Source organism: Poecilia formosa, unplaced genomic scaffold (assembly GCF_000485575.1).
Source record: "Poecilia formosa unplaced genomic scaffold, Poecilia_formosa-5.1.2 Scaffold12, whole genome shotgun sequence".
Lineage (NCBI taxonomy): Eukaryota > Metazoa > Chordata > Actinopteri > Cyprinodontiformes > Poeciliidae > Poecilia > Poecilia formosa.
Window position 1 is genome coordinate 848,546 of NW_006799951.1, and position 22,782 is coordinate 871,327.

Genomic DNA, 22,782 nt, shown 5'->3' on the forward strand with positions numbered 1-22,782 from the left:
TGCCAGTTTGGCTTATAGAGTTTACTTCAGAGAAAAGAGAAATGATTTGTGCAAGAGGCATTGCAGCGGAAATTATGACAGTTTTGAGTGGGGAAAGGGAAAGAAAGCCGAGTGAAAATGAGGAATCTGGCTCTCAAATCAAAAACATGATTTTTGAGAGAAATATTTTAAATATGAGTGGGGCTTTTGTAATGCTAGCCATGCTAAAAGCTAAAATAAGGTTAGTTGTAAATAAGAAACCTGAATCAACTAGAACTGGCAAAATCATAAATCGTCCCCCAAGAATTCAGATTGTTTCACCTTCATATTCTGGTACTAAAAACCAAGGGACAGTGTGGATATTAAAAGTCACCAAAGAAGAGGACAACATTTAACCTCCATGCTCACTACAGTGTTCAGGGAATGAATGCTATATTTCTGTGTCACTGCACTAATTGGGTCACCGATGCGGCACACCAGGATATTTCACTTGAGAGAGCGAGAACTCCTCAGGCACTGGGCCGGGTATTTATTGCCCAAGGCCAGTGCTGTCACGACCTGCATACAGCCTAACCTTGTCAGACATAAAATCTGCATCACGCTCAAATTGATGTTTTACTATGTGACACACTATGAATATTACATTACAGGACCATAGACGTTGTCAGTCAAAACAGAACAGCCTCCCTCACCAGTAAGTTAAGCATGTGAGTAGAAGGAGAAAAAGGGTAGGGAAGGGAGTTTGAAGGGGGGGGGGGAGGCGTATAAAGACAAAAAGAGAGAAGAAAAGATTATTCAAGAAAAGCATGGGTGGTAAATGATTAATAGGAAACACAGAGTCAGAAACAAGCACTTAGGGCTAAAACAGACAAAAGAGAGTATGCTTTTCGCCTTTTATCACATTTCATGTAAAAGACCCTGACAAATGGTGGTCATATTGCCTGACTCGGGGCTTGGCTTGATGTTTAATGCATCATCTGTTCTGGTAAGGCAGGGTAGTAAACACTCATTTGTGGCGATGACTAGTCACACATGAAATCCATTTTGCAAACTGGAGTGTACCGAGGCCAGTTGACAAAGCTTTTAGAGTGATGAAGGCGAGTCCACAGTCTGGTTATGAAATGCAAATGCTGGTGGTCAAAAACTAACATCTTGAAATTTATTGCAATTTACAAAAACACAGTCTCTTATTAGTTGTCGTGTGGTGGAAAACTTGCCTATGTAATACCAAAAGAATAATTTTGGAATTTTGAATTGAGGTTGTGTTAAAAAGTTAGACTAATATCTTTCCTGAAATAAATTTAAATTAAGATACATCTTAAAGGCCTTGTTTCCACTGAGCCATACTACAATAGGTATTTTTTGTTATTTTGACATTTTTATTTTGCATCAGAATAATAGTCCCTGCTCCCCTTCACCTGCTGCACATCTAGTTATTTGGTCCCACTTGTTCTTTGTAATAGTAATCAGTCCCTTTTATAATACATAGGTTCCCCCATGGTTCTTTCAGTCACTGGCACCAGCTCAATGTCACACCGATTAACTCCTCGTTTTCTTCCTTCGTTCTACCAACACCCCAGTATTCTTATATCATTCAATAAAAATACAATTTCACTTTGACTTTTCCAACCTCATGCCAACTTATTTTAAAGGCTGAAATGAAGCATTGTGCAAACTTAAAACCATTTAAAACAACACATAAATCAATGTTGTTGTTTTTGTTTTAATCAATATAGGAATGAGGACAAGAACTGAATATTAAAATATATATAATGTTTACCGGTCTGAAATAAACCTAAATGTGATCTTTCTATTTTTTATCTACAGGAGTATAAATAAGATGTAAACATGTTATTATTTTTGAAAAAAGTAAAGAACACACATATATATATATATATATATATATATATATATATATATATATATATATATATATATATATATATATATATATATATATATAAACTAGTACTCCTTTCATATGTTTAAAAGATGGGTGTCCCATTTTCTTTCAAAAACAAACTTTTCAGTTCAATGAAAATGATCTTAAATTTAAACCTACCATCGGTGTGAATAATTACAGATTTAATCCTATTCATAAAAGTTTCCCCATGAAGCAACAGACCTGTATCTCTGGTAGTCGTCGTCATCCTTATCCAGGCTCACCAGCTGGTTGGGGCAGGCCTCGTTTCCCAGCAGGCTTAGGTACTCGAGTGATGGGGTCACATCAGCTAAGTGTTCCAGCAGGGCCTCGATATCAGTCAGGTGTCAAAGGGCAGATGTCAAGGACCTAGCGCTGTTAATTACATTAGCATTCACTACGCACACAACCCGTCCCAGGCCTGTCTGCACTAAAACACGTCACTGTCAAATTTATTGAGGTGCTCAAAGAGGCTAGTCAGTGGCTTTGTGAGAGTGGGCAGACAGAGGTGCAATTTAAGGTGCAGGCTTTGGCATATAGCACTGACACAATTTGGCTCCTGCTCTGACTCTTTCTCTCAAATCTCTTTCATTTCCTAGGTGGCCGGGTGCACAACGGTGACAAAATGATGGATGCCCTGCGGTTCAAATAGTCCATGCTTCTCGGAGCTGCGCTGTGGAAAAGTTTTGCGAAACATGGGAAAAAAAACAAACAGCCCCTAAGAAGGCACATTCATCACTAATACATTCACTTGGAAAATTGAGCCCCAAAGTGTCAAAATACAACTGCACTAATGCGGCGCTGTAGCTTTAAAATGGCACTGTGCCACGACAGGATGTACATAATTGGCCTATTAGCATGTGCCGACCACTTCACAACTGAACTGAGCACACAGTCCCAGATGCACAGTTCAAGGAGTCCCAGTTTTAATGTTGACTCTGGAAGTGTGCGTGAGTGTGTGTGTGTGTGTGTGTGTGTGTGTGAATGTGTGAGAGAGGGAACATCGTTACCCAGAAGGATCTGCATAACCAAAGGAAAACAGGACACATTGCCGAACCTGCTCTGAGGCTCAGGGAGGAAGTTCGCACTTCTCCGACTGATCATAAACAGCTTTGCAATATGTTTTACATCTATGCCTAAATTTACAGCGACGCCACAGAGCTGTGGCTTTAACGTGTTTGCAATGTCTGGCAACTAGAAAATACGCTAGGCAATGAAGTAAAATGTGAATATCTGGAAATCAATTAAAAACATGGTGCTGTTAATTCAAGGGTGGATTATGGAAAAATGTTTCTTTTCAAACTTTGTATATATATATATATATATATATATATATATATATATATATATATAGGCAAAACATAAATAAAGGATGTCCTTTTATTTCTACTCTGAAAATAAAAGTGTGTGTTATTGTAACTGTTGAATCTGATTCCACTAGAGGTCCCTGTAGTTCAAAAACTAGTCATGTGTGTAGCTGTGTGACAGCCAAGTTCTTCTACACAGAGTGCTTCCTGCAAAGCCACATCATTACAAAGAGACACTTTCAGACAATAACGAATTGTACTCGCTTATGAAAGAGGTAAAAACAAACAGTTTGCTGAAATTTACGTCTGGAAATGCAACACAAATTATGGCCCGAGTTGATTCTTCTCAAAAGGATATTTGGTTCTTATTGAGTGTCAGGGTGTGGAGCTTGGGTAACCTGGGCAACTGGAGGTCATTTCCAAGCAGATTGTTGTCGACGACCAACTCTTCCAGCTCAGTAAACATTTTGAGGCCTGCCAGCGACCTGTAATGATAAGGAAACAGTAAAGTGGTTATGGCTCCAAATCTGCTCCGCGGTTATTGTGCAGAAATAAATATTTCAGCCTCTCTCCTTTCATACGGCAGGAGAGTGTGGGCCTGAGCCTGTCAGTGAAGTGAATGACAAGAATTTGTGGTGCTGAGCTCCCCTGGCATGGCGAGGCATCCTTCAGTGGCTGGCAGGATGAGGGATGGGGGTCACTTGTGAGTAGCCAGGATTCAAAACAAAAGGCTTCAGAAATGCAGCGGGCAGGATGAATTTGTCAATGTCTTGTGCCTTGAGGCGCCCAGTTTCGCCTGACCCTAACCCTCCATTCCCAAGACAAATCACTCTGTCACAGTTCACCTTCACTCCCCAGACACAAATTTAACTTGTCATCCATCATTTTCACAGAGGAACTGGGATACACTCACAATCACAGATGCAGTAGAAGGGGAAACTTTTTTTTTTCCTGCCACTGCGTCATGATAGGGGGGTTTAGTGTTCAGATTACAACATCAAAGCTTTTTTTTCTTTTAAAAGGAGGAAACATTTGGCCCTTCCGTTCATTTTTATGACACATTGCACAGAGGTGAGGGGTCATCCCAGCTTCTTTCCTGTCCACCTCTCTCACACATATACAAATTAACACAGGCATAAAATTGACAGAAGGTGGTGTTAAAAGTTATGTTAGGGCCCTGCAAAGTTCAAGTCATAGAAGCCACACAAAAGGCGATGTGTGTGCTGTCTAATCCTTCACTGTCAGAGTGCCATGTTAAAGCGTCCTGGGAGACTTCACTGACATTTAAATCTGACACACTGCAGACACTGAACTTCTCGAAACCTCTTACAGTTCAAATGAGAACTGTTTTAAATTCAATCAGGTATTCTTAATCAATAGGCACTTTAGTAAATTAAATATTTTAAGCTTATTTTTCATATATATATGCACACAGTAAAATAAAAGAAGGATGACATCAAGTGTCATGAGAAAACATTCCAGTGAAAAATGTCACATTCCGGCAGGAAAAATTCAGGATACGATGACTAAAAAAGCTGCAGCACGACACAATGCTCTCTCCTGGATCTGCATCAGTCTCGGAGGCTACATATCATACATCATCAGCTACATTTTGTTTTAAACAACCAAACTGATATAAATTAGTTTCTTTGTTTGTTTGTTTGTTTGTTTTTTTTGTTTTGTTTTTTTTTGGCTGAGAGAATATGGGGGGTGGGATGTTGGAATTTCGTGGTATCCAATATGACTTCTGCACATGCATATGTTCTAGCATGACTGACAGTGTGCATGTCTTTTAATCAGTGGCACAGACAGTGCCAAAAAAATAGGTTATTACTACATAATTTTGATGAAAGTAGTTACCACCACAAACACTTTGAAAAGTCCACTGTTTTCTGACTCATAACATGGATCTCGACAACTCTGGGGTGTGAAGTAATTTCTAGCTCTAACTGATTGAAATACATTTTGAACACAGCATAAAAACAACCCAAAAATTAAATAACTCCTAGATGGATTTCTGGAGAAAGGTTCTTTTTTTTTTTTCTTCAATGAACTGTGTAGTCTAACTATTCAAATTACTTAGAGATTGGTTGAAAACTTTAAATTATGAACACAGAAAATTACTGCAACAGCATTTAGTGTATTCTTTATATTTTTGACTTGCAGGAGAGTCGGAGGGAGAAGACATCAACACACACACGTACGCATACACACTGACAAGGAAAGTTGACAGCACCCTGCCAGTGTGCTGGCAAACCTGCCCGCTGACAACCTCTTATCAGGGATCGTAAATGCAGCAGCAAGATGGATGAACGGAGAGAAGTGGCAGTTTTTTTTTTGTTTTTTTTTTTTTGTTTTTTCTTTTCGAATTTGGGTTGGGTGTGTCTTCACCTTGTGGCACTTCTCATTTATTAAGAGATAGGAAACATGTCAAACCCCATACATTTGTTGGTCGCTCTCTTGTTTTGAGAACCAAAGACTAATTAGACTTCAAGATGTTCATTTGTATTTCTACTCTATTACCTCAGAATCACACTAATAAGAAATATACTTCTTACATATATTTGTATATTTCATTGTGCTCTTTTTCTCCATTTGTGGATGATGGAAAAATGATGAAAAAATGTTTTGTCTTAATTCTAAATATAGGTGTCAATGAAACAAACGTGAAGTCCTAAAACAACTACAGCACATTAGGAAGAACTTGCTATTATGTTACAAGGATAATATTTATTAATGAGTAGTTGAGAGAAATCTCCCACCACCTTGGATAAACATTTAATTTTCTGTGCGCAAAAGGCTGCAAACAAACTATAGCCATCTGTGTGTGTGTGTGTGTGTGTGTGTGTGTGCCTGCGTGTCTGTGTCTGATGGGCTGCAGTCCTGTGGGTTATGTTATTAGCTGCTCGGTTAAAGGGAGCCGCATGGCACAGGGGGGAGCCTTATTAATTGTTGTTTTCATGTCACCACCACTGTGTGCACTGGCTGATTTAATCAGTTAAATTCACAGCCAGGGGAGAGCCACTAGGTCCCATCCAGCATTAGCTACAGAGCTGGGATTGAACTTCTAATACTCTCCAGCTCTCTATGCTCCCCTCTGCAGACTTCCATAGCTGCTTTCATTACTTTTTATAAGCCTTGTTGTTTTAATGTGCAGCTTGGAGAACTAACAAAGTTTAAGCACTGCTGTAAAAGCACTTTCCTTAATAAAAAAGAAAAACTGGAAAAAAAAAAAAAAAAAAAAAAAACACTAATGAGAATAACTGCCTGCAACTGATGTTTGGTAAAAGTTGGGAATCAAGAAAAAAAGAAGAGCAAAAAAATGTTCCTGTAATGATTAAATATACACTTATCTTTGTTTATTTCTATTCTTCAAAAAGAGCAGCAATAACTGCATGATTTCTACAAAAACACCAATTGTCCTTTGTATTTTTAAGAAGCTCACTGTAACTGTAAAAAAAATAAAAAAAATAATAAAAAAATACTGTATGAGTAATAATTAATTCAAATCAGAGCGGAGCAATTAGGTACATATTTAGAAAAATAAATATGTGCACCATATTTGATCAAACGACTTTATGTTAAACCTCTATCGTGCAAGAGACCGAGCAGCAGTAGCTTTCAGAGACAGAAAGGCGCTTCAACGAGGTGAGGCAATGAATCCTGCACTTGTTAAGATAATTATGATCAGCCTCATTGTCAGAGCTAATACTTCACACGGGCTGTCTTTGCGCTTTGACTACCACTTAGCCTGTGTAAGCCCGCCATTATACATCACACAACGCTCCCTGCATATCGGTGTACGTGCTTTGGAGCTTACATAAGTGGTGGGTGTATGTGCTGAAACCACCATTATCTACAAATATCCTGCCGACTGAGCCCCAAGAGGAGATAGATACATTTTTAGCAGGAGCAGAAACTCAGCAGAGGAAGTGGAGGATGTGAGAAGCCAGACAAGGACATTGGAGAGGAGACGCTGACCCAGAGAGCAGCTTTCCCGGATCAATACACTAATACTGATGCAGACATAGTGATTGATAAACCGCAGCTGACAACAGAGGGAAGAAAACTCTCGCTTGTTATTGGCTGGAATGTCAGTCACTTCTGCCAGTGGTGTGCACCAGTGTCATGTTGGATATCCTCAGGCAACACATGAAAAATTAAGAACAGCAGTCTTGGCTACTTTACATGTGTTACACAGTCTTCCATCTGCTGCTGAAACTGTGGCCTGAGTGAAGTTGCTTTTGCTCAACCTATCATGCGTTAATACAATGCATTCTCTATTACTGTGGAACCACATCTGGGCTCCTGCACAGTACTTCGAAAATGTCCTTGAATTCACATCCAGAACTAGGGACTTTGAAAAGCTGGAGAGGCTTCAGAGCTGAAGTCCGGCAGCTGATGTCCTCTCAGATGGTTGCATAAGTGCAGAAATAAAGAAAAAAGGAAATCTTATTTTAAGTTAGGCCAGCTGGATCTGCAGAGTTGCAGGCACGCTGACATCCTTTACAGAAGGAAACAGATAACTGTTTGATGAATTGACCAATTCCAGGGCTATGATAACCTTCACATGAGCATTACACACTTTTAAGAGTTCACTTCAGATTATTTGCGAGGATGTGGTGCTGTAATAAATAGAGTACAGAAAGTGGACCTCAGATGACAACTGTGTGTGGACTGGCAGCGATAAACTTAACAACAAGGGTGAAAGGATGAGTTATGGAAAGGAATGAAAGCAGAGACTCACTAAACCAAAAAGTAAACACAGAATCTAAACCATGAACTGCATTAGACGATGGTTTAAACTTTTCCATATTTTGTCATGGAAAGAGCACAAAACAAAAATTTTATTGGACTTTTTTGTAAGTCCAATAAAATATGAAAGAAGAATATGAAAACTGTGGCATGGGTCTCTAAAACTACTTTGTTGGACTTAGAGCCACAAACAATTTGGAGCATGACTCTAAAGAATATTTTGCCCATCCTTTGTAAAATAGCTCAAGCTCAATTACACTGAACCAGCTTTGAACATTGATTTTCAATTCTTGCTGTGGACTCGCAGTTGGATTTAGGTCTGGGCTTTGACTGGGCCGTTATGGTACATGCAGACTGCCTTGATTTAAGCCATCCACCCCAGCTCTGGCTGTACATCTGGACGTATCTTGTTGGAAGGGAGAGAATCTTTCATAGTCTAAGGTCTTTAGCATTGAGCTCAGTCCATCTTCCCATCAACTCTAAAAAAATGCCAGAACAAAAGCATCACCGCGGCAGCATGCCACCACCAACATTTTAAGACGGGAACAGTGTGTTCAGGCTGAGGTGCACACTTAGTTTTTTTACGTCACAAAGCACTTTGTGTGTAGATCAAAAAGTTAAGTCGTAGACTCATCTGACCAAAGCACTTTCTTAAATTCTCTTAAATTGACTTTCTTAAATTCTCTTAAATTGATGTGGTTGATGAAACTGTTAGGTCTTCACAGAACAGCTACATTTATACTGAGACTGGAATTATACAAAGGAGAACTCTAGAAACTATTTAGTGTCTTCTGATGGAAATTGATTTCATTGCATTTTAGTAAAATGTATCAGAGTAAATGGCACCAAAAATGTACACCATATTCTTTATATTTTTTTGTAAACCTTCCTGCCACTACACAATCTCTCACTACTTTGTGTTGCTTGATCACAAAATCCCAAAGTCCTATTTACGTTGGGGGTTGTGACAAAAGCTTGAAGGACGCGAGTATTTTTGATGAGTATATGATGCTCCAAAGTAATTAAATATGAAATATTACTTCATGTTTACTACCTGTGAACTCCATTTACTTAACATTTAGTTCAAACAGCAACAATTTGTTTTTCTGCTTACAGTGGTGGTGAATGCGAATGGAACAAAATGAAATCAGAAACTCAATGGCATTATAATCGTAGAGTATATATGCATATTAATTCACATGGCTTAGCAGGGTGTGCAGTTCATCACTATAACCATCAAGAAACATGGAAAAAGAGGCAGGAACATCCAAAAATAACGCATCAAAACACCAGTGGAAATTGCTCCTAAAAAGTGACATTATCTGCAAAGAAAATTGATGCCCTGCAACCCCTCCAACATCCCTCCTACCACCTCCACACAGCTCTGATCGGGTCTGTTCCAGCGCTCTCCCCTCCAGCTACAGTTCGAGGCCTTCGTTTGTTTCCATACGTGCGTCTCTGATGGCGACGGCGAATTAGACTGTCATTATCTGTCTCCATCTCCCCCACAGCTCTTCTTCGTTTTTCACCCTCCTTTTTTTTTTTTTTTTTTTTTTGGCGCACACATGCAGACAGTCTCCGCTCAGTGCGGCACTCCCTCCCTCTACGCTGCCAGGCCTCAGGTGGCAGTCATTTAAAGATCACACATCCAGGACACACATAGTCTTCCATGAATACATGTCAATTCACACATGGAAAGGGGATTACATGTCTCCTCCCAGGCAGCTGCAAATTACTATTAATGGCAATGCAAATCATTAGAGTACATTTGGCGCCGGCAGCAAATCTCTTCTTTATGTGGCTTCACTCTAATCTGTTTTGAATATTACTCTATGCTCGCTCCTGATATGTGTTAAAGCATTACTAACTACAAAGCTGTCAATTGGCGATGGCACGTCACATTTTACTTCACGGAGGGATTCGTTGCTTGATGTACAAAAAAAATATATATATATATATATTCTAGAGCACACAAACAAGCGCAAAGACGAAGAAACCTGTGAAATATAATTAGCAAAGTTCTTTATAATGAAGAAGGTAAAAATCACTTCTTAACAGAGGAACCTTGATAAATTGGAACATAACTGAAAATCAATTAGATGAAGACCTCAAATTTAGAAAGTGCAAATCATAACTAAGGTTCATAACAGTGTGAACAATTCAAATTTTACTGCTACTAATTGCTACTTAAAGCTAAAAAAAAACAAAAAACCATTCAAATGTCCTAATGAAAAAGCTCTAAATCAATACTGGATGGGTGGTCTTTTTGTTTTAATTAATGCGTGAAAGTAGTATTGCATGGAGGCAAACAGCCTGTGTCACTGATGATGTTATAAAGCCTCGTACACCTTTGCTCCTGCACTTTTTCCTTCCACTCAACTTTTCATCAATGTGTTTGGAGGCAGTGCTTTCTTTGCCCATTTTTGAAATATTTTTTCTTTCCATTTGCCATCTTTAATATTAACATTCTCTGTACTTTAAACGTAACTGTACTGAGTTGTATTAACTGTAAACCATAATAGTCAAAATCAACACTTGAAATTTATCTCTTTCCATATAACTAATCCATACATTATTTGAGTTTAAATTTTTGAAATGAAATACTGAAATAAGATGCACCAGTGTGACGGATAAAAGGGACATTTAAAACATCCACACTGTGGAGTGTCAGATATAAATGTAAAACTAGCTGTTGTGTGAATTCTGCCGTGTTTGAGTAATAGACTACCCCTGTGGATATTCCTGCTGAGTGTGTGAGGTTAATATTCTCTCTCTCAATGTCATTAGTGCTGGCAGAGGGGCTAAGAGCGCTGTGAATGAGACAGGGGCTGATCCTATCAACTCAGACACACCGCCTCTTCCTGCAAGCACACAAAAATCAAAGCCACTGTACCGGGGTCAACGTTCCTGAAATCAGCCTGCCCTCCTGCTTCCCTTTGCACCTCAAATCCCTGTCTGATTAATGACCCTGGACCAACCCTAGCCAGGGGATAAGGACTTGACAGACATTCCTGTCAGCTCCAACCTCATAAGCCTTGCTTGACCCCAGTTTGTCCTGGGATGAAGTCTAAGCTCTAGCAGCAACCCAACAGAGAGGCGCAAGAAACTGAAAGATTGCATCAGAAAGGCAGACGTCTATTTTAAAAGTTTCTGCAAACTGATCTCGCTGTGCATCAGAGCATTAGCGCCTGCCTCCCATGTTTAGAACACCAACAACTGTACATTGTAATATACGTCATGGTGGCAAAATGCATCATCTCTCTCTAAGATTCCCCCTCCCCACAGCGAAAGAGGACTCCTCTCACAGTACAGCCATGTGTCTTGTGAATGTTTGTATTGAAAGATTAGTTGTCTATCCACATGACAAATACCCTCCTCTTTCAGTGAACGGGAGCTGAAAATCAATTCGCTGATGGCATCTCAGTCAGTGAGCACATCAATGCGGCACAAACAAGCAAGGGTTCACGCATCTTTAAGCGTGCATATAAAGCCCTAAAGTTATCTATCAGGGTCAGTCAGCCAAAGCATATTGCAATAGGGGACACTTCACATAGAGCTATGACTTATTTATGGTAAACAATATACACAAATATGGAGTACAGTACATAAAAACTGCTCGGGAAATAAGCTAATATAAAGTATTTGCAAATAAACTAAGGGGGGAAAAAAGTGCTAAATAATAGATGCTGCGATCTGTGAGGAAGAAACCCTCAGTGGCCTGTCTCCCCGTACACTCTGTCATTACAGTGTTCAGGCTCAGTGCCTGTCAACATTTCCCTGAGAGGGGGAGCCAACCCGCATTACGTTAGAGTGAGTTCAACTGTCAACTGCCAGCCATTTGTATGCCTCAGCATCCACCTAATAGCAAATAATCACTACCCCGCGCTCTCTTCATGGCAAATGATCGATGTTGTCTTGATGTCTGATGGATGACCCTGCCACAGTGATGCCCAGGCATGCATTAAAAACCACCTCTATGAAAGGCCTGTCAGTCTGATGAAGCGGCGCGCTTGCGCTCGGGCGCGTGTGCGCACTCACTGACGCTGAGGAATGCATGCACACGAACGGGGGAGAAACACGGACAAAGCGAAAGAGGGCCATTATTCAATTCCGAGCTAAAGACTAAAGTTAATTTCTTTATATTAGGGAAAAATTTTGTAATGTGACAGGACCTGTGGTGTGATTGCTCGGCGGCATTAGCAGAGGTAGACTACTCGGGGACCACCTGGGATGATTTTCTTCCTCTAAGCCTCTCTAGAACATACAAACAGCTCCCTATTACCCCTCAGTGTTCAGATTAAAATGCACAACACCACAATCTTTGATCTCCCACTTGCTGACACAAATCCTTTCAAGCCTCAACATTTTCCTGCAAAGGTAATTAGTGCTAATTAAAAAGTTTCGAAAGCAGTCTATGGCTGATGTCAATGCTGCTGCTGTTGCTCACGCTCGCCCTCCGTCAGATTACCCATCTACCCCCTCCCCGGGCCCTGCGGAAGAATGTGTCAGCTGTGTTCCTGCCTTCTTTCTGCATCGAATCTCATAACTAGACAACACCAGTCTGCCTGGAACATTTGCAGAAGCGGGATGAAATCTGGGAGCCCAGTAAGGGGTCTAAGTGGTGATTCTTCCCCGCTGACAAACCCGTGCTCTTCAGGGGAACGTGTAATGACACTTGTAACAAATATGATTCCCACAAATTGAACAGGTGTAGTCTTTAATTGGGATATCCTAGCTTTGGGGGGCTTGTAAACACAGAGTAATTACCCTGATAAGGAATTCAGTTTGTTGAAAATATCATTGCAGTGAAACATATCATTTAGCAAATGTGGCTATTTGCATAATAACAAGCATAAAGAGCCAAAACATTTGTGTGTCTTAATATATAAACAGATCTGTAATTAAAGATCTTCCTTTGCAGGGAGATAATAAGAATAATTTTTGATAAAGACACAATTTAAGCAGTCAAAAAGTGCTATCACTCATTCAGTGGCCTGCCTTACCGCTTTCATCAAGCCATTATTGTAATATAATTAGCTGCCTTTCCAGCATATTATTAAGTGGCTCGCTGAGTGTCAGGTACACCAGCATCTCAGACAGACATGGCATACGCGTACACGCGCACGCACACACACACACTCACAGACACACAAAGCCATGTCTTTTCACTGAGTTTCAAAAAGATAATTACATAATCTCAGCATGGAGAGCAAGCAGAAAAGTGATAATTAGACAAGCATTCCTGCCAATTTACATATCATGCTTTGTGTTTTCTGCATATGCCACTGAACCTGCTGCACTTCCATCTACAACCAAATACAGTGATACTGTACTAGTAGAGAGGCACCAATATTCTTGCTGGTGATTACAATGGAACAATTTTACACTGTTGTTCCATAGCAACAGCTTACGTTTCAGAATGGCTCACCAAGGCACAAAACCTACTAAATCAAATAAGTGTCTAATTCATGGTTTCTGCAAAGTTTCCATAAGACAAATTTACATTTAAGATTGTTTTTCCGAGTATCATGAATTCAGTTTACTCAAAATTATTCTTAGGGTTCACATTTAAATTTTAATTCATTCACACAAAAGCTCCTTAGGGCTAGTGTATAACACAATGAATAAAGGGATGATGACATATAACAGCAACTTGGAGCTTTTTCATGCAAACTTAAAGTTGAACATAACCTGTGATTTAACTAATATGGATCTTATGAAAAAAGTAGTATCTTATATGTTCAAGGATTCAAAAACAGAAAAGCTGAGTGTATTTTAAATGAGTAAATTAGAACAGTTCCACTTTTAATTTATCTAAAAGGTAGAAAAAAAAAACATTTTGTTGTCATTTATAGAAATTATAATTGTTCAAAATGAGCAGTGGCTGATCAGAGCCTCACAAAATAGGTATGTCAATATGACTTAGAGTAATATTAAAATGGACTCAGTAAAACAGTAGCAAGATACTGCCAAAACTAATCAAGAGAGCATTTAAAGTCAGAGGGTGGTCTTAACCAATATGTTGCGTGATGCTATAAAAATCTAAAATATGTTCTGCTTCTAACAAATCTATTATTAGGCTTGCTGACTGACATGGAGGTGTGGCAAAGAGACACACAGGGAAAGGAAAACAAGAAAGCTATTGATTTGACCTTTAGAATAGTTCCTCCTTTCTTCATTGTTGTTTTTGTCCCATCTTACACAACGAAAGGATATAATGGGCGACGTCACCACAGAAGTCAGTTTGAAATCAAATGGCATCATTTTAATTTAAATGTTACATTCTTGGTGACATCGCTGTCGATGCATAATTGGCACTGGTTCCTGGTTTGGATGTACATATTTAGCATTCTGTGTGAGATACTCAAAGACTTCGACAGATATGCTACTTTGATGGGATGACAGTCAAATGAAGAAAAAAATAGAACTGCAAATCAACTGTCACGCTGTCAGTTAAGGTTTTTGTCACAAACTAGCGCATAAACATGCAGGATTAGAAATAGCAAACAAGCTGTAGGCCAGATTCACTGTCCTTGCTCTAGAAGTATGCAAATAGGCTAATTTAATCCAAGTGGAATAACATTAAAGACATGCGTCGGAAAAATCTAAGCAAATCATAGATGCTTATTGCGAGAGCACCTTTTACATTTAGAAAAAACTTTCTTAGCTTAGGCAACATTTTATTGTATGTAAGTGATGGACACGGTTTGTGCAAATGTGTTTACTGAGTTTAAAGTACTATGTATTCAATTTGTGCTAAGTGGGACTTTTCTTCAGTTTAGTATTATTCAACTTAATTTTTTTCTCTGACCAGAAAATATAATGTCTGGTTAATGAGACTAACAAGCCACTCTTTCAAAGAAGGTTATTTATGTCCACTCATGAATGGGAATATATACGAGCTACTAAAGGTGTGACGTTACAGTATGCATCTCCTTTAAAGTCAGTTTTTTTCTTAAGAGAAACAAACAAATTTGCCAATATATTATGTCTTAGGTAATTGTTTGTTGTTGAAGCATAACACTTTTAGTTCAGTCTAGTCCAACTTTCATCTGATCAGGTTATATTTTACAAATAACTAAGAAAAAACACCTACATTTCATTCAAAACTGCACCTATAATAATTGCGAATGTCCAGTAATTAGTGCTAAACACTTTTATCAGAGTTAGACAGCAGTAAGCCGGTATGACACCTTGATCAGTGGCTCTCAAACTTTATTAAAGGTAGTTACCACCTCAATAAATTCCAGGTTATCCCAGTGTCATACTCTTGAATGATCTTATATAAAATGATTGGACAGGATTTTGACCTGGCAGAAATGGAAAACAGCAATAGTTTCTATAAGGTTATTGTCTTTTTGACAAATTCTAATGAACCACAGATCAGCGTCCATGGACATATGTTTTTTTTTTGTTTGTTTGTTTTTTTTTTTTGCAGTTTGAGTTTATTGGCTCTAGATTAAATCTAGTGAGGGCAAAATGAAAAACAAAGGATCTTGATTGATCTTGGACTTCCAGTCTAACATTTTAAAAATCCCTGTATAATTTAGATGGTTACTTGCTTATATGGATTTACCTTTACTACATTGTGACCTATAGCCATTGAATTATGTGAAAAGATGATTTAGAGACACTACTTTGTGATGGCGTTGTAGCGGGATCTTACCTGGTCATATAAAAACAGATTGTAATGGACCTCTTGGGAGAGAAAAATAAATAAATCCCCCCCTTCCTCACAGTGTCTCCTCTCCCTTCCTTTCTCCTTGTCTTACTCGTGGCCCATTACCTTTACAGAGTGAGGCTCATTAAAGAAGGCAAGTTGAGTCAAATCTTTCTGTAATTCAGTGGAGGTGAATTGCTGTCAACATCATTAACCGTCATTTCTCCAACTCACTTCAGTACTTATGAAGTGTTCTTTCTTGTGTAATGATCCAAATCTCCACCGCGAACCAGTCTTCTTCAAAGGCTCTTGAGGACATACCACCCATGCCGACGCCTGACATGCTAGAGGGCAAGATTAAATGTGGCTCCATCATTACGCTCCTCATTGTGGTTAAACAGATCCAGCACTGCATCCCAACACTCCAGCTAGCAGGTATGGTTTCTCAGAACAAAGAGTAAAAGACGGATTAGTAGGCTGAGAGAATTCACCAAAAGATGGACTTTTAGTGCAGACATGATTGAGTCCTTATTTTTGTTTTTATTTTTATTTTTTTGTGAATGCTCTGTCATTAAAAACTGATCAGCCATTTTGTCTGTTAGAAATTACAAGAGGCAGCTTGTATGATCTTTTAAAATCCAGAGCTACCATACATTTCTTGATATTGATTCAACAAGGTTTCTGATATACTGTGTAGAAAATTAGGTCCATTTAGACTGCACAACCTTGATGATGAGATATTTACATCCATACATGCACTTATATATATAAGCATATATACAGCATGTGAAGCTAACTTAGCCTCTGAAGAACATCGACATGCCAAGGAGTTAGTAACTACCACCTGGTAGTTTCTTATTCTGATGTTCAGCTTGAACTTTATAGCGAATGGTTTTTACCACTTCTACAGTCAACACCTGAATACATCCAGTTACGGTCAAGCTATTTGCCGAGTTGCTACTTATGTTATCAATGCATCGAAATGTATATGAAGTGGCCTCAGAGTGTATGTTTATGTATCCTGTCAAAAATTATTTTCTCCTGTTTGGAATCCGTTTACATTTACCTCATGAGGCCATTGGTCGGGCTAGCTCCATGGCTAATTACACTGAGAGCAGCAACTGCTTGTCATGCTAGATGTCCTCCTAGTTCTGTCTTAAGGGAAGCCTTCTTTGTGCCAAAGCCATTGTGTGTACCCCGGTGCTCCGTATCATGCTCTGCTATGGCCCCCAAGCCTTGTGTTGGGCAAAGCCTCTTTTGTGCACCCACCATTGTGTGGCCCGGTGCTGAACCCCCTGCTAGGTAGGAACACAGACAAAGTGCAGCAGGGGAATGCTTCTCAGAGCCCTAAGACCTACAGTAAATCTTCAAACAATTTAGACAAACAAAAAAGGCTGCCGTGCTGCAGTGGGAGTAGACGAGGAAAAGCAGATGAATAAGCAACATCAATTACTGGGGCTTTGACCTGCAAGCCCCCACACCATGGCACACATTTCACACCAAATCGCCCCAGATTGAAGCTGACACTGCTGGAGTAGAAACACTGACCCCTCACAAAGCTAGTGCATCAAACTTAAGAGCAAAGAAAAGCAGGGGGCACTGACAACCTACATAGACCAAGGCCAACATGGAAGGGAGACAAGAAGGAGGGGTATGAATTTAAAACAAAAACTCCCACATAATAGGTCCTAGTTTGTTTTAAAGTGAGACAAAATGGCTCAATTTGAGACTTAGACTGTCGAATTGGCCCAGATGAGGTACAAGAGGAACATGCAAGGGGACAACCGCATCAGGGCACAAATAAGGAGCCTATGAGAAGAACAAAGCTGATGTCCAACAGGCTTACCAGTAACCCTAAGCAAGACTGGACCTTCTTTAAAGCTTGTTTGGCCTCCCAACTTTACCCCCCAAATGTGCCGCTTCCCCTAAAGTCTTTTCATTCTGACACAAAGCCTTACTCTACTTTGTAAGCTTGGACAAAAGGAAAATAAACACATGGGTCACATTTGTTCAACGCACAGTACACCACTTTGATAAAAAGATGCTTTAAGAGACAGTGTGATTTCAAAAAGGGGGGCAAAAATATGTTCCATTTCCTTGGAAAAAGGTTCCATTTTCAGCAATATTTAGATTTGAAAAAAAGCAAGGAAGCAGTATCGTCAAACATGTGAAAAGATCAGGCAATTCTAACAATTTGTCAATACAGTGCTAATTAATCTAATTACAAACCACTCTAAAAACACGATCCGAACTGACAAAATGACACGCGGTCTAACAGCAGCATAGCAGCGCACTGACACATTCAGGCACATAATGCTGTGCATAGAAACGGTCTTAAGAATTTCCCAATTAGCCAGAAAGAGAAAGGAGGGATATGTCTTAGGCTCATGGAAGTGGCATAAAACTTCATAATAGGACATGCAAGAAAAAAACGGAGTGCTCCTTTTTGCAGCTGCCTGGAAAACTAAGGCAAAAACAACAACAAAAAACTAGAAGGAAAAAGGTACTACAAAATAGAAATGTTCTGCGAGGTCTCCCTGTTTCAAAATGGAATTACTGGAAATGGTAGCGACTTGAATAATGTGATACATGCACTGTAGCAATAAAAAACACAAGGGAAACAGATGCAACAATTATAAGAAAGCCTGAAAAGTGCACTATATAATATTTATAATCAAAGTGAATGTGGGAACAATAAACTAAATGAGCTGAAACCAGTTAAAGGCTTGTAAAATGTAAATTACATTATTTCACAACTGAACACACAATATGAAATACCTTGCAGTGCATATTTATAATCATGCAAGTTTATAAACCACATTTTCAAAAATACACATAATTCTTTTCGGTGCACAGTAAAGAGGGAAATACATTTTATCCTGCTTTCAGAACAGCCTGAATGTCACATTAGTTAAAGGTTAAAATGTGCGTTGCTTTCCCTCTACTGTTAATATCCTGTTAAATAATGTGAACATTATGCAAGTTATTAACAAATTTAATGAAAGCCTAAAACCAATTTTGCCTTTAAACATGCCACATTGATAGATCAAGATGACAACTATCCAGAGCAAAGGAGATTCAATCCAAACTAAAAAAAAAAAAGGTATTTAACAGGAATCCTACAAATTACCCTTTTTAAAATTCCACACTTTTCTAAACCAATGTCTACTCTTTTCTGTCGGTTCTTATAACGCTTTGAAACAGAGTTAAAATCGCAACATTTATAATGTGTATGTTATTCATTTCACAGAATAACACTTCCAGGATTGAAGGACTAACGTTTAATTAGTCCTTTAATTCTGGACTAAGTGAGAGCACGCTGCTGCTCGAGTTCTCACTAAATCCAGGAAGATAGATCACATCACCCAGTTGTAAAGTCCTTGCACTGACTTTAGCTCAGAGAATCTACTTCAAAATACTGTTGTTAGTTTATAAACTACTGAATTGCTTAGCATCAAAATTCAATAAAGATCTGCTGTTGTTATATCGACCTTCCAGACCACTCTGATCTTCCAATTCTGGCCTGCTTTGTATCCCCAGAACTAGAACCAAGCATGGAAAAGCAGAAGTCAGCGTCTACGCACCATAAATCTGGAACAAACGTCCAGAAAACTGCAAAACAGCCGAAACAACTGAGGTCTGTTAAATCCAGACTAAAATTCCATCTGTTTAGAGTTGCTTTTGACCATAATAAATGAAAAATTGACCAACGTATTTTACATGTATTGATGATCCTGTTGATGGCGCTCGTCAAAATGTAATGTCTGTCACTGGTGTCTCAATTGTTGACTGGATGATGTTTTTTATGGCTTCTGATTTGTGTACTTTTATAATGTAAAGCACTTTGAACTGCCTTGTTGCTGAAATGTCCTTTATAAATAAACTTGATTGATTGATAGCAAAGGGTTGTTTCATTAAATCATTTGGACTTGTCAACTTTGGATTGAAAGGACTGAATACGTAAATGCTTAAGAAATTATTTTACAAGGACTCATATCAAGTACTGTGGTGCGTCACATCAATAAAAGTGCATTAGTTTCCTTTAACATACTTTGGACTTGTCTTGCTGAAGAGTGCAGACAAAGCACAAATTAATGCTGAAGCATTGGTGTGAATATAACAAGTTACAATAAAACTTGTGGCCAGCTCACACATCTTCACCACACTATCAACCTTCAGCAACCATAAGGTCTTTTGGCCATGTCCATATTGCTTGTACTTTTGTTAATAAGAAAAAAAAAACTCCACACTAACTGTTTAATAGTTAAAATCACATTCTACAACTATAAATATACAATACATTGTGCAAGGATACACAGCAGTGAGATGAGGGCTTTAAGAATCACACTTCAAACTCAAAGCTTTGGTCCTGAAGTCCTTAGAAGCCAAAAAACTGAAATTATCTATTTAACAACTTTACAATCATCTACAGCTTCTTATTTTTAACTTAAAAACCAAAAGGATCAAAGATTTTCGGACAAAAACTAAAATTGTGATGCAGCAGCTCAACGGAGAAAGCATGTAGAAGAAACCTTATTTTTTTTTTTTTTTTTTTTACTGAACTTTTAATAATTTAGGAGACAGAATAAGGAACACAATATGACAACATTAACCTTATTCCATACACAATTTCATTATTTTCCATACATAACCACACTGAAAATAATAAAACAAAATTATGTACATTCCAACCCTAATTTCACCATCTGAAAGCTCAACCCTATCTGCGAATGTGAAGGGTATGCTGGAGCAGTCATTTCAAACAGCATCACGTCCATCTGACCTCCAATGCCAGATTCAAACAGAATCATAATGGAGGCTGTAACAGTCAAGTCAGCTGTCTTTGCAAATGGAAATGGGACTCGTTTTATCTGGTTGACACACATTACAACAGAGGATTTCAAAAAGAGTAAGATGGAAGCTTTCAGGTCAATTTTGGTGTCAATGCTGTCATTTTGTCAAGAATTATATACGTTTGAAGAACCATTTACTTCAAGGGGTAAAAGAGATCAGGAACATGTACAGTTTAACCTAACCAGCATATGAGAACATTGGAGAGATGGGAATAAAGTGAGGCATTATTCTCAACCATTTTCTCTTAGCTGTTTAGTTCAGCAAGAAAAAAAAAAAAACTACACACATACTCTGAAAAAAGCAAAAAGCAAAGCAATATGTCTGTAAATAGGTTTTAAAAAAACGTACATCTCAAAACATTCGAAGAGTACTGAAGTTACTTTATCTCAAATATTTAAGAGATTCATTGCACAAATTGATATATTTCAAGTTTTTCTTTTATTAGACATCTTTATAATGCCGATTTATGACTACTGAAAACCCAAATAAGTTACAACTCCATCCCAGATCATTTTTTTTTGTTTTAAACAGCTACTCTAACTACAAAAAACAAATGTCTGAGTTCTCAATAACACAAATACAAAACTTATTTTCTTCATTCCTTGCCTCCGAATGTAAATGCCCCAGTACTCAGTTCAAGATATAAAATACCAACCTTGAGCCACTGAATGACAGAGGGAATTATGGGTAATTGTGGTGTCAGAAAAGAAGACGGCTGCATGACAAGATTCCGTGTCATTTAGACAATCAGAAACTTAAGAGGCAGTGTGACACATGTCTCTCCCTCCATTCGTCAGAGCTCCTGAGTTGACTGGTGATAATTTCCAGGAGAGAGAAAAAAGGAGACATGAGTGAAAGGAGAGCACAAATGAAAATGGAAGTCGCGGAAAGAGAGGTGTGATTTTTCCTCTTCCATATGCAGCACAGGGCAAGTGCCAGCCAATGTGCTGCATTCATTGTCGGAATCAAGACGAAATACCCCCTTTATATGTCAACCTGCCACATAGATAAGAGGTGCCTGAACCTCTGTATGAGATTAATACTTCCCAGCTAGAAATGACACAGGCTGGTAAGGGGGACTTTTGATCGCTGTGTGAAGCCACTTTAACAACAGACCTACCCCTGAAGACACATGCTTTCTGCTCAGGTCAGGTGGGTGCATGGGCATGCAACAATTCTTAAAAAAAAAAAAAAAATGCTTTAAAAGGCTTTTTCCAACCACAAATGCTGAATAACAACACTCAAACCAAGCTGTCATTTTTTTTTTTTTTTTACACATTCATGGCCACGGAGAATCAGAGATAAATAAAAAAGGATGTACTGCCTGTCAACATAATGAATTCAATAAAAGCAACATTGTCTGCTTTGTCACATTTCAAAAGTGGTGATGTGTAATTACTGTTATCTGTAGAAATAGCCTTCATTTACATCAGTGAAGGCTTTTCCAATCTTAGCACTGCAAGGACAATAAAGATATTTCTAATGTGAATATTCCGTGACAAAAGGACAAAACACTACATTGAAATAGCAGAAAGTTCAAATGACAACATATGTTACATTGCAGTATACATTCTTCCACATGAAGATTTTTGTTTTTATTGAAAAATTCAACTGTATGCCAAGGCAGGACAAGAAAACTAAGCATAAAAAATGACTATTTTAACTAAATATTTTCTTTGCAGAAAATAGATATGTTGATGGTCTTTAACCACCAACAACCAGATCTTGGGATTAAATACAACTGAGGCAAAAACATGGCAATAACCATAGATCCATAACATTCCATCCATCCATGAGTCGATGTGAACATTAAAAAAAAAAAAAAAACAATTACAACAGTTAATATAAACTTAAATAAAACACTGTGAACCAGTCAAATAAAGTAAAAAAAGCCAAAAAAATATCTAACTTGTCAGCATTATTACAGCTTGGACAGTTTATTAGACCATATAGTTCTACATAATCAACCATAAGGGATTTGATGGCAGAGGTGAGACACAACAGACAGGGAGGTGAAAGAGACTTTAAGCAAACATTCTTCTTAAGGATGCCAAGCTTGGCTTTAACCACTGGGAGTAGAAGAAGGTCTTCCGTTCCCCAACACATTACAGTTAACACTACGAAGATCAACATGTCATGTCTGACATGCATCGTTCTACAAACTTTTTCTTTCTTCTTTGACCCAGAATTTAAAAAAAAAAAGCTACGATGAGATAACCAGGTGATTATATATAGCTCCCTACCTGGACTCGGTACTCTCCAACAGGGTTTTTATGAATTAATTTTCCATTATATATATATATATA

At 38.5% G+C, this 22,782-nt stretch overlaps 1 protein-coding gene across 2 annotated transcripts in view; it reads right to left on the minus strand.

The window, feature by feature from the left end:
• The window catches only part of lrmda (leucine rich melanocyte differentiation associated), a 243,575-nt gene that overhangs the window by 77,520 nt on the left and 143,273 nt on the right, over positions 1 to 22,782 (minus strand). For both annotated transcript variants that reach the window (XM_007545263.2, XM_016667922.1), the window contains exons 3-4: positions 3,566 to 3,692; positions 2,105 to 2,244 (exon numbers count right to left, since the gene is read on the minus strand). In XM_007545263.2, the coding sequence (XP_007545325.1) occupies positions 2,105 to 2,244; positions 3,566 to 3,692 (267 nt within the window). The remainder of the gene's footprint in view (positions 1 to 2,104; positions 2,245 to 3,565; positions 3,693 to 22,782) is intronic.